The sequence below is a fragment of the Leucoraja erinacea genome, chromosome 20 (genome assembly GCF_028641065.1).
Source record: "Leucoraja erinacea ecotype New England chromosome 20, Leri_hhj_1, whole genome shotgun sequence".
Classification (NCBI taxonomy): domain Eukaryota; kingdom Metazoa; phylum Chordata; class Chondrichthyes; order Rajiformes; family Rajidae; genus Leucoraja; species Leucoraja erinaceus.
The window spans coordinates 11403677-11416833 of record NC_073396.1 but is presented as its reverse complement, the minus strand read 5'-3'; the positions used below and the strand labels follow the sequence as shown (position 1 = coordinate 11416833).

Here is a 13157-nt window from a genome sequence, read left to right as displayed (position 1 = left end):
CATGGATAGGAAAGGTCTAGTGATATAGTGTCAGGTATGGACAAATGGGCACTGCACTGGCACACAAGTTTGCACTGGGCATCTTGATCGGTCTGAACGAGTTGGGTCATAAAGGGCCAGTTTTTGAGCTGTAGGATTCCATGTTAACATTAGTAGGGACAAGTGATAGCTAAATACTTGGAATTAAATGTGCTGGGAGGAGTTGACTGTTGGATATGTTGGCTGTTCTTTTTTGAAAATTATTTGAACATGGAATTTTTAAGTCATGCAGTTGCCAGTTCAAGTATCATTCCAGAGACTTAATTACATAATTTCAATTGTAATTGTTGTTGAAGAGTTATGTACTATTGCAGGTGGCTTTAAAAGTATCCTGTTTATTTATTTTACATCCCTTCTAGCAACATTTGGGGTTCTCACAACAACTGTCAATTGATGTTTGAGCATTTGAGATTTTTAAATTCAGTTAATTGTTTTTGTTAATTAAACCTAGTAAGCGATATGAGGAAAAGGCAGGTATTTGGAGTGAGGTGGCCGATTAGTCGTGATCTTATTGAATACCACTTTTGTAACTGAATTTTCATCTCCTCTTCCTTTATTCCTAACTTGCTTGACCTAGCTAGCTTTGAGTCAACAGTAAATTTGGATATCATCTGAGCTTTGTGTCAGCAATAAACTTAAATAATATCCAGTTGTTCCTTTATATTAAATAGATTGTGAATGGTTGGGACCTTGACACAGATCGTGTGTCAGTCTGCTAATTACAAACTGTCACTTTGAAAATGACCTGCTTGTGCCTGCACATGCCTTTTATTTCTTCGCCAGTTATTGTTTGCTGTATGGACCGTGATGATCTTCCAACTTCATCCTGTTCCACAAAAATGGAGAGTTGTGATAGGAACTCGGTGGGTCAAGCAGCATCTGTGGAGGGAAATGGAAGGTCAATGCCTCGGGTTGAGGCCCTTATCAGGACCAGTCCAGTATGGTCTTTACCAAAAATGTCAATTGTCCATTTCTCTCTAGGGATGCTTCCTTATCCACTTAAGTTCCTCCAGCAGCACTCCTTTTGCTTCAGACCCCAGCCTCAATACCCGGTTCCAGTTTGGGCGACGAGCACTTTCATTCGTCATTGCTCTTCCCCTATTCCCAGAAGTGCCTTCAAACTGACTTTCTCCGAGGTTAAAATTAAATTGAAATGGCAAATTATGTAATATAGTTCAATATTTTTAAGCACTCTGACTATTACCCCACATGATTGGACAGTACAGAGTTAATTAAAACTTGCTATTGCCCTGGGTGCTTAGTTCTGGAGTGCTGGGCTTGGTTTAATACAGGTACCTCATTTGAGCAAGTGATGCAATTTAAAAACAAATGATCATTTTCTGAATAATCTTTCCCAAATTCAGTCCACAGTGTGTATGTATTCCTCTTTACCCAAACTGCATCTGAGAACCAGCATCTTCAGTTACTTTAACAATCCTCACTCTACTGCTCAAAACTTTCACGCGTTACAACATGCATTTCTGTCAAAAGTTTAGAATTCCACTGCCCATTCAAGTATTGTCCTTGTTCCTTATCTATCTTCATGTCTACTGTCTTTGAAAGTCTCTATCTAGCTAATTCTGGTAATGGTTTCCATCCTATCACTGCAAATGTCCTCCATATTTGCTCTTGTGTGCTCTGAAACAAACTGTTCATGCTTCCTAACATCATGATTTTGAGCACAAATTCAGATGTGATCCTGCATTTTATCAAAAGATTCAGTGAGAAAATTATTTGCTGCAGTCAGATATGTTTTACTGAACTGCTGATGTGATATTTTAGGTAGAGATGCTCTAAGTGGAGTAAAAATCATTGAAAATGCTTTCTACCATTCACACATTCCACTTTCTGACATTCGTGCACTTACCACAAAAGCCACATCATAGTTTACAGTCAGGATCAGTCCAGCGATTGGTAGTTCTAATGTTATTCTGCATTATTCATATTGGTTCCATTATAGCTGCAGATTGCGGTTTATTACAATTTGTTTTGTTTCTCCTGATTCTTCTGTTCTTCTACTTAGGCACTCACATGAAACCAGTGTGTACAGTGTTAAATTAGATAGTGTGAATGCTGTCACATGTGTGCACAGTTAAATTAGACAGCGAGAATGCTAAAGTTCCGATTTGTCACCTATCCCCATCCAACTAACCAACATTCACATCGCACCAAACACATAATTTGGATGTGCAAGAATGTAACCATCTGAAAATGTAGTTGTCATACAACTGCTTGGGAATTTCTTTTAGGAAAAAAATGTTATCTGGGTGCCTGTGCTAACTCGAGCAACCAAGGCTTGTTCTTAATAATTGATGTTGCAATCAACAATTCTTGCATAATTAATGTTCCCAACAGTCTGAGACCTATTTTCCTCCCTGAAGGATGCAAACTGCATTACTTACATGGGAATACCAAAAGGTTGCTTTCTTTTCCTCCAAATTTGTTTCATCAGAGAGGCAATTTGTTCACCCTTAAGCATCCATGAAAATATCATATTCCTTCCAGAAGATGGAGCTGACAATTTCGATTAAGACTATTTGCAAATAGAATTTTTTGAAAAGCAACCTATTTATTGATTCACTTTCTTTTTCCAATTCCCAGTTTTAACCTGATTTCAAAAGTCTAAGCAAATCGCAAACATTACAGCAGCTTTCTCTCTCAAGAAATTGAGGGTGTGAACTGAAACAATGGAGACCAACACAGCATTTATTAACATAATAGTTTTATATTCTATAGAATAAATAACTCTCTTAACATTCATAGAAATCCAAATGATTATGGCTATTTCAAGCCTTAAGTTTGTGCTGTGATAAGCATGAGGTGAATATTCTTTAATTTCAAAAACATTTCAATTTCAATTTTTTTCACAAAATATGTACAAGAACTACAAAAACCGCACAGGGCTTTCTTGCCAATCGCAGTGTCATCCCATCTGTACATTCATAGTGTTGTCAATTCAATGCATTCGTCCTGTCAAGTTAGTACATTCTTTGTACCGACGGCACACACAGCTTTTGTTGCTTTTCACTCTACTTTGGACCATAAACTGAACATTTCTTTTAAAGGGAAAGGAGTGGATTAAGCAGAAGATTTTTATTCATCTCTTGCCTATGATTACTTAAATTGGAAATTTATCAACAACTTTTATTTTGGCAAAGAATTGTAGAAATTAATCCTCATCTTCTCAGACTTATTTCTCAAGCCAAATGTCTTGTTTTGATTTTGCAAGATATAAAACTTGTACTCAAGGCCAGATACTGATCACTGGGAGCTAACGTGCAAAAAAAACTTGCAAAATGTCAAAAGCATATAATGCTCACTTGTGGCTTTTTAAATGTATATTATGTTATAATGAACTAGGGCAAGCTAACTTTGCAAATGGCCTGTTAAACTGCAGGTGCCTGCATCAACCAGTCTGTATGTGCAGTCCGTTCAGCTCGACATGATAAATCCTTTGCCTCATTCTCATTTCTGGAATAGAGCCAATAAAGTATTGCTGCTTTGCAAAAAAAGCCCAGGGGGCAAAAATAATTTGGAATGATTCAGACCCTGGTGAAAACTAACAATTAACTGGTCCCCTGCCGGATTCAATCTGATCCCAATCCACTTCCAATATGCAAGACTAAAAACCTCACCTGGGACTGATCATGTATCCAAAATAAGCAGTAACCTGCTGCAACAATCCTGCTGAACGTGTTGACTCGGAGTTAAGTGATGGCAGTCGAGTTCAGAGAATCCGCATCTGAAGCCTTAACTAAATTGTACTATTTGAATGTATTGGCAGGCCGGAAAGTGGTTTTGGATTTCTGTAATCATTGGAATTTTGCTGTTTACTAGGAGTCGGATCTGGGAAGGAAGACTTGGAAAAATAATCACCACTTTTATTTCACAATTTTAACAAACATTCCGCCTTTCTCTAGTAATTTCCGCTATCCATAATGTGTTTACACCCACTGGTGATTTGGTCCTTTACTCGTGCTGTGACCTCCTCCTTCTCCACGGCTTTATTATCCTTATGTTTATCCATTCATTCCACTTCCCATTCCATCACCACATTCATTTTTCTCTTTTCCGAAACATTTCCACCATCCCCACGACCAGTCCTGCTGGGAGCTTCTGCAAAACATTTGCAGGATGTATTTTACTAGGAAGTCTGAATTCTGCTGTGTTCAGGGTCGGGTGCCTAAATTATTTAACCAGTTCTGCTTTTTATATTTTCTTCTCTCCCTTCATTCTGATATTAAACCGATCAACACAAAAGCACTATTTGGTTCTGTCGTCGGGGTTTATATGAAAAGTTGACCTTGTATTCCTCCACAGATGCCTTCTGACCAGCCTGGCTCCAATATTTTCAGATTTGATTCACAGCCACAATCTCCTCAATGCCATTGAGGCATCTGGCTGTGATGCCAGATTGTTGAGCTGGCCTCCTGCTTTATAAGTGTCTGGACAATTCCTAAGGCAGATTCCTAGTTTCTTGAAAGAAGTCACCTTATTTCACTGTGAATGACAGGACATTCCAGCCATTTCCGTGCACTAGGGAATTTACGGGTTTGTTATTGCACTTCTAAAAGTTTTGCCCTCTCTCCGCTATTATTAAGAGCTGTAAATAGTTTGTGAGGAAAGAGGTGGATTTCTATTAGCAGTTGTACCTTGGTATGGAAGTACAAATAGTGTGTTAATTAATTAATTCCTTCTGGTGCTGTAATGCTTGGATATCAGATGTCTCTATAATCCTGTCTCCAATATTGTACCTGTGACCGAAGATAGCACACAATGCTAGGGAGAAATTCTCTGGAGAGAAAGAATGGGTCACCAGGTTATTTTTCCAGAAATAGGGCTGAAGCAGAGTTCATAATAGGACTTAAAACAAGTGTGGAAACAAATGGGAATTAAGAAAACTTAATAGCTGTGTGGAAAAGGCATAGGGATTGGCACTAAATTAACTTTCAGAAAACAGCCTGACAATTTCCTGCTTTATTTACTTCTAAATATATTTATTCATCATAGATTTAGATGTAGTGCCAAATGTGCAACATTTCATAATGTCATGTTTTTCATGTTACTTAACAACAACATATTATCATTTATCATTCATTTACAGCCCTAAATCAAATAGTTCTTGGGATTTTGATACAGAATTCAACTAATTTAACACTCTGGCCCTTGCCCATAGATCCTTTTCAGTGTCTGTATCTAGCTTTAACATGTCTCTTAGCATGTTGTCCTGGACCTTTGAATGTGTCACCTTGTAGCCTTGATCTGTGACACTAGTGAGTTTTGGTAATATGTATTTTGTTGCAATGGTTTTCCAGAAGCGACTGATACTTGTTTCCATGTGTGCCTCTGGGAACAGCATATGCAGCACAGAATCCTCTGTATGCAGTTTCTGACAGTGAACCTCAACAAATATTCTTGCATCGCTTTCAGTTCATCCCTTCAAAGGACACAGGTAATGGTCTCACTTCCAGTGCAGCCATCACAAGGGTTGTGTGCAGTACCAATACTCCCAACCATGAAAGATCTGATGGGGAAGGCCTTTCTCCCCAGCAATTAGCAATACAATCAGCAAGGTGCTTGCTGTGCTTGTTTGAAAGCTTTGCTGATTAGGCATACTGCAAAAGAAACTTTGACTATTCTCTGGGAACAAACTAGATGCACTGTCTTTTTATTCCTGTAGAGTTCTGATAGCACTTTTTTCAGACCATTAACTAATTGATTTGTAATTAAATATATTCTTCTGGGTAAAGTATCCTACTAGGGGCAGGTGGTGTGGAACAGGCTAATTAAATCGAAAATGTTGATGGCCAGGTCCATCCTGTGTAAAGATGAACACAAATACTACTTGTAATGACACTCGGTGTTTGCATTTTCATGGTCTGTGCACAGCTTGATGCAGCCACCCATGGTTGGCCGTAAGAGCAAGGGCCGTGATGGTAGTTTGCTTTATTTTTCTGGAGGTTAATTCATCAAGGTTTTGCAAATTTGCTTTATTTTTGGCCTGCTGATGAAACAAAAAGTCTTGGCTGATTGCTATTGCACAGTTGTGGAATATAGCCAAACTGCATCAACTCTGAGAGCCTCTCATACCTGTGATTGACAGGGAGAGCTCTTACCAGTATACTAGATGTTTTCCACCTCCTGATGAGTAAATATGACAAGCACCAGGTGCTGTCGTAGTTCAATTTGCTACTGGATAAGCTGATTGTGCTTCAGGCAAGAGAGACAAATAGACTTTTTTAATGAAATGAACAAAGCTGGCTACCTACCTACCAACCATCTGGTTGCATGCAACCATCTTGCTGCGCTTGCAGCAATATACTGAGTTAGTGTTAACTCTGTGATTATGGAACGACTCAGGGCGGAACGGTGACGCAGTGGTAAAGTTGCTGCCTTACACCCCCAGAGACCATTGTTCGATCCTGACTACGGGAGCTGTGTGTACGGAGTTTGTATGTTTTCCCTGTGACTGTGTGGATTTTCCCTAGGAGCTCCGGTTTCCTCTCGCATTCCAAAAGACATGAGTTTGGAGATTAATTGGCTTGGGTAATAATAATAAATTGTCCCTAGTGTTAGTGTACAGGGATCTCTGTTCGACGCAGATTTGGTGGGCTGAGGGGCCTGTTTCTGCGCTGTATCTCTGAACTAAATAAAGCATCGTACTACCAGGGACTGGGACTATTATTTTTCTTTTGGGATTTGACCAGACAGAGCATATTTGTGTTGCATATTTCTGCATCGTGTTGTGGAATGGCCAATTAAGAAGGCAGCTAATGAATGCTTGTGATTCCTATGGTCTGCCTATGTGCAGTCATACTCAGCACTAGTAGAACGGTTTTATTGCAACCATGACCTCGCTTTTTTTCATATGGACTTTAGATTCATATTGCCAGATTCCATAGGGATGCTAGAGGATATAAGAATGAAATCAATAATAGGAGAGGAAGCAGTCATGGTGAAAGCATGAGAATGTTTATCTTTTGTGACTAAGTTTTATCGATTATAACATTTAAAAAATACTGGTAAACATTATGCACCCGTTTCTTCAACCATCGACTTTGTTTTAAGTTAGATACGACATATGTGTAGCGCTGACTTGGTAAGCATGAGAGCAAAATTTCGGGGATGGCAAAGTGGCACAGCTGGTAGGCCTGTTGCCTCAGTGGCAGAGACCTGGGTTTGATCCTGACCGTGAGTGCTAATTGTGTGGAGTTTATACATGTTCCCTGTGACCATGTGGGTTTCCTCCAGTACTCCAGTTTTCTCCTACATTACAAAGACATGCAGGTTTATGGGTCATTTGTCTTCTGTAAATTACCCCTAATGTGCAGGGAATAGATGCAAAAATGGGGTAACATAGAACTAATGTGAACTGATGGTTGGCATGGACTCATGATCAAAGGGCTTGTTTCGCTATATCTAAAATTTAATTCAACAGAGCACCCACTTTTCAAATCAAAGCTCGTTAATTTGATTCCAAAACTAAAATAAGACAGATGCTAGAAATCTCAAATAAAACACCACAGCAAGTTCCTGGGAGACAAAGCAATGTCCGCAAAGGGAAAAACAAAGCCGTCCTTAACACATCAGAGCTCCTCTCTCCACAGATGTAACATGGTGGCCTATAATTCAATTTCAAGTGCCTTTAAAGTGTGTTTGGAGGTCATGTACAAGTTTGAGGTTTCATGTTTTGATATTGGTGATGTTTCAGGCTACCAGTGCAGACTGCATTACTGTGCCTAGGATCCTTAAAATGAAGCTTCCCAGGACTTGCTTTTAAAAAAACCTATGGTCTTATGATGGGTCTGAAAATTACATGTTACTCTTGGCTTACAGCAAAAAAAATCCTTTGGTATATTTAATACTTAGTACTGGGTTGTGTCCCCTATTTCTATTCTCCCAGTATCCTTTCTATGGCGTGGATTACAATCCTGCTTAAAATAGTAGTAATTACTTTATTTTTGCATGTATCTATATGCAGTGAAATGGTTTATTTTGCATACAATCATCATACCGTGCATAATCATACACAGGTACATAAGGCAGCAGGGGCAGATAAATAAATGATGGGTCTTTGTCCCAAACATTATGGATTGTATTTAAATGAGTGCTACATGGGAACAGAGGATGAATGGGGAGAGATGTAAATAGTTTTTAAAACTGAATTGGTGTACTGAAAAACATGTTTGTGTGTACTTGTAGTGTATATTTTTTGTAACCAGATGACTGTGTTTGTAATGCAGGATGATACTGGTGCTTACTTAATTGACCGAGATCCCACCTATTTTGGCCCAATCCTGAACTATCTGCGACACGGGAAGCTGGTTATTAATAAAGATTTAGCAGAGGAAGGCAAGTCATCACCATCTTTTGTTTATTTTTATTATGTTCCTTGATTTAAAAACAAAAGTTTTTTTAATTGCCAAGCTCGTTCTATTTTGTATTGTATGTAATTTGATTCCGTCTCTCTTACTCTCACTATGTGTCAGTATTTAATACTCTCGTCAAAGGTGGAGAACTGAGTTGCGATTATCAGGAATGTTTTTAACTCTGCAGCTTTATCGCTTAAAGTACTTCATTGGTGATTTGTTCCTTTTAGGTGTACTGGAGGAAGCAGAGTTTTACAACATCACGTCACTAATAAAGTTAGTGAAAGACAGTATAAGAGAAAGAGACATGAAAACATTACAGGTGAGTGAAAAGAGACCTGCTCCAAATATGTACAATTATCCTTGACGACTAGTGGGGAGAGGCTGCGAGCAAGATATCCATGTGTTTAAAGAAAGACACAATCGGGTAGTAATTTTCCTGCCTGCTTTTGGAATCCAAAGATATATTATAATTGGAGACCCACACTTGACACTTTGGATTGGATTGGATTCAATTTATTGTCATTGCACTTTTCAGTGCAACGAAATGGTTTAGCCTGCAGTCATAACATAGAATAAATAACAAACACTCAACACAGTTTAAAGTCCCAAAGTCATTGTCTCTTCCCTCCTTGCTCTCCCTCTGCGCTGAGGCAATCCAAGCCTCCGATGTTGTGACCCCGCCGGGTGATGGTAAGTCCCGCGGCTGAATCCGTGATCCGCAAACAGGCTGGTTCAAACTCCGCCTCCCGGGGCGGTCGAAGCTGCCGCCCTCCAGTCCAGCGGACGCAGCTGTAGTTGCGGGAGCTCCGGAAAAACAGGTCGCCACCTGTGACCTGTGAGCTCCCGACGATGTCGTCCACTGGCCCGCGGCAGAGCCTCCGAGGCTCCAAAGTCGGGTCGGAAGTTGGGTCGATCCCGCAACCACAGTCCCGAAGTCGGCCAGCCTCGCGTTGGTAAGTCCTGGCTCTACCTTCGCAGCCTCAAGGTCGGTCGCAGTTGGAGGCCGCCAGCTCCGCGATAGGCCTCAGCGCAGACGGACACGGACACGGAGACTACGGCAGGGAAGATCGCATCCCCCCCGAAGGAAGAGTCAAAAAACATGTTACACCCACCCCCCCACACATACACAACTAAATAAACTGACATAAACTGTAAAAACGGGACAAGAGAAAACAAAAAACAGAAAAGACAAACGGACTGCAGGCGAGCCGCAGCTGCAAGGCAGCACCGCCACTTCCGGAAATGAGGATTTAAGACACTACCCAGTTATCTTGGCCAGTACAAGCCTCTCAAGTAGCATAGCCTAAAATAAAAATTCTGCCGTTGTCCTTGCTGTGTACAAAGTGGCTCTCGGCTAAAGGAGAGCCAGTGCCATCAGAAGATGACCATTGTCAATGAATTGAAACCACGTGGAAAGGCTTTAGAAATGCAGGAAGGTATAACAGTGAGCAGAAAAAAACAAAGCATAATAGCAAAGCTATGTAGAGATCAAACTGTTTTTAAAAAAAAAAATTAAAAAAAAAGTTTTTTGGGGTATTACAACCCTAGAGAGTAGACGCAAAATGCTGGAGTAACTCAGCGAGACAGGCAGCATCTCCGGATAGAAGGAATGGGTGACGTTTCAGGGCGAGACCCTTTTTCAGACACTTCAGTCTGAAAAAATAGTTTTTCAGACTGAAGAAGGGTCTTGACCTGAAACGTCACCCATTCCTTCGCTCCAGAGACGCTGCCTGTTCTGCTGAGTTACTCCAGCATTTTGTGTCTACCTTCCATTTAAATCAGCATCTGCAGTTATTTCCTACATTAGATAATGGAGATTTTATTTTTAAAATTAGTGTGCAAATAAATGTGCCACTCTGCTGAATGTTTTTAGTACTTAAGAAAATTGTTCCCATTAAAGTGCAAAGACTGCAGCAGCATTTTAAATGTATTCATAAAACACCCACAGTGAATGTGTTCAGAAAATAGAACTTATTTTAACTCCGAAATCTAAAAAAAACTAATGCAGTTGATTTGAATGTCGATTGCAATACTAAAGGATAAATGACTGCTCAGGAAATGCAAAGTCAGCCAAGAGCACAGAAAAAGCTGCAGCCTCACTTCTGCAGTGCCTGCTAAAATCCACTATTTAATGAAGGTATGTGCTGCTTACCTGCTGAGACTAAGTGCTGAGTTCAGCCTGTGTCTCAGCAGATTTCTTTTGCAATCATTTACGTGTTACCAAGCAGTCTGTTCTTGCTGTAGAGAAAGAAAATTGGACAGGATTTCCAGTTCCCTGGATCTATTCCGCCTTCCCTGGTGGAAGCCCTTGAGGTAGCAGTACAGTGGCGCAGTGATAGAGCTACTTCTTTACAATGTTAGAGACCCGGGTTTGACCCTGACTACAGGTGCTGTCTGTACAGAGTTTGCACGTTCTCCCTGCGATTGCATCCGTGTGCCCGTTCCCCCCCCCCCCCGCCCCCCCCCCCACTCTCCAAAGATGTATTTGGCAATTGGCATTGGTAAAAATTGAAATTGTCCCAAGTGTGTACGGTAGTGTTCGTGTACGGGCACTGGTCGGCGCAGAGACGGTGGACCAAAGGGCCTGTTTCTGCGCTGTATTTCTAAAATCTAAAGGATGAGAGGACAGATTTGGGAATCGCTGAGGATAAAGTAAAAATCTTAGTTTAGTCACATGATAATGACCATCAAGAGCAGAACATGGAATAAAATTTGTAAACAAATGTTCTTTCAAGACATTGGACAGTCTGTTAGGTAATTTATTTTGGATTGGACAATATCAATGTACATTGAGAAACAGTTATTTACAAGTCTACAGAGAGAATCCATTCAATTAAATAAATACACTATCCCTGTTTAATAATTAGCTGCTTGAAAATGATAATTGACGTGAAAGCTCTGCCCTCTGCACATATCTAACAAACCAAAACGTTAACTGGAATACATTCCCCTCTCTGCCTGAGCTAACATGGCAATCCAATAACCACCTAACCGAGATCTAATGTACTCACATTTTCTTCCCCCACCCCTGCTTTTTTACAAATCATCTTGCTGCTTGGAGAATTTTGGAAATTGAGAGTTTGAGGGTTGGTGAGGTGGTAGACAGGGGGCTGGGATGGAAGATAGGTGGGTTGAATGGTGGGAAGACGTTCTCTAGGGAACTAAATGAGTATCTGGTCTGATCAATAGGGTGCAAATAGACATAGATTTAGAAATGTAAGTTATACTTGTGAGTTTATCTTCAAGATTCAAGAGAGTTTATTGTCATGTGTCCCTGATAGGGCAATGAAATTCTTGCTTTGCATCAGCACAACAGAACATACTAGGCACGACTATAGAACAGATTAGTGTGTCCATATACCATAGTATAAATATATACACGCATGAATAAATAAACTGGTAAAGTGCAAATAACAGATAATGGGTTATTATTGTTAAGAGTTTTGTCTGTTCAAATCAGCAATTTAAACAAAAATTATTGATCCAGGTTAAGATTTGATAAACATTATTTCCATCATTGGAAAGTCCTGAGTGTTCACTGCATTTCATAAAATTTTCTACAATTGGTGTTTGAGCTAAAAAATATTTCTTCTTGACTATAATCTTCAGTTCCCAATGAAACATGTCTACCGAGTGCTACAGTGCCAAGAAGAGGAACTCACCCAGATGGTATCGACAATGTCTGATGGATGGAAGTTTGAACAGGTATGGATGCTAAAATATTCCCTTGAACTTGAAGCAATCAGAAATTACATTGTAGTTGAGAATAATCAAGAGTTTCATTCTATTTTGGTCCTCCACACAGCACTCAGAGATCAGCAGCTGTGTATTGTGTGGTTGGCTGCATCAGAAACAGATTCAAGGCAGGCAGACGTTCTTGCATTTATTCACATTTCAGTGTTCATAGTGTAAATAGCTCGTTCTAAGCTAAGTCTAGTTTCAGTCAATAAAATATTGAGTTATGCACTTGTGCAACTAAACTTTATTTTGGAAAACACAATAACAGTTTACTATACCTAACCACCGCGGGTTCGATTTTTGTATCTGCTTGACCAAGCCCTTCTAGTCTCGTGCAAGCAGAGACACTACAAAAGGTCACGCCGTCCCAAGCGTTCTTCCAGAAGATCGACATCGGACCTCGTGGGAGCTACCTTTTATAATTCCCTGGACCTTGAGGGACCGAACCATATGGGGGTGGTCTCTATACAATCCAATAACAAATATCGATTAACACATTACATGATGGACAGTTCCCTAACCCAATAATACAGTGACTAATACAATGTATCTGACGAAGTTTCTAGATGCAAGTTAACAAAGATGAATTACGCAACATGTGCCTAGATATTCAAGAAACCCAGGCAAGGCTCAACACTTAACCCAATCAACATCTAGCAAAGTAAAGCTTTGCAACGCTATTTACAGTGTGTATGTCTGGTTTGCATTCACCTAATCCGTTTTATGCAATTTACACCTGATTGTAAGAAACTGCAGATGGCCTAATCTTTCCCTGCAGTGCTTATCTGGGCCACAGATAAGCTGGCACCATTCCACAGCTTGTCCCAGTTCTGCAAAAGGCACATTTAAATTGGCCAAAATGGCCTAGCAGCACAGAAGCCTTTACTCAATTTTAATGTCCTGGCAGCTCCAATTTGGCCAGAATTAACAATAGCTGGACAATCAACCGACATTTCCGAGCTGAGTTGAGTATTTAAATGAATTTGTTTAAAAAGTGTTTGAATATGG

The 13157-nt window shown here is 40.1% G+C and overlaps 1 protein-coding gene across 2 annotated transcripts in view; it reads left to right on the top strand.

Annotated features, from left to right (window-relative positions):
* The window catches only part of LOC129706784 (BTB/POZ domain-containing protein KCTD5-like), a 41863-nt gene that overhangs the window by 9081 nt on the left and 19625 nt on the right, over window positions 1-13157 (top strand). For both annotated transcript variants that reach the window (XM_055651268.1, XM_055651269.1), the window contains exons 2-4: window positions 8283-8391; window positions 8639-8730; window positions 12021-12116. In XM_055651268.1, coding sequence (XP_055507243.1) covers window positions 8283-8391; window positions 8639-8730; window positions 12021-12116 — 297 coding nt within the window. The remainder of the gene's footprint in view (window positions 1-8282; window positions 8392-8638; window positions 8731-12020; window positions 12117-13157) is intronic.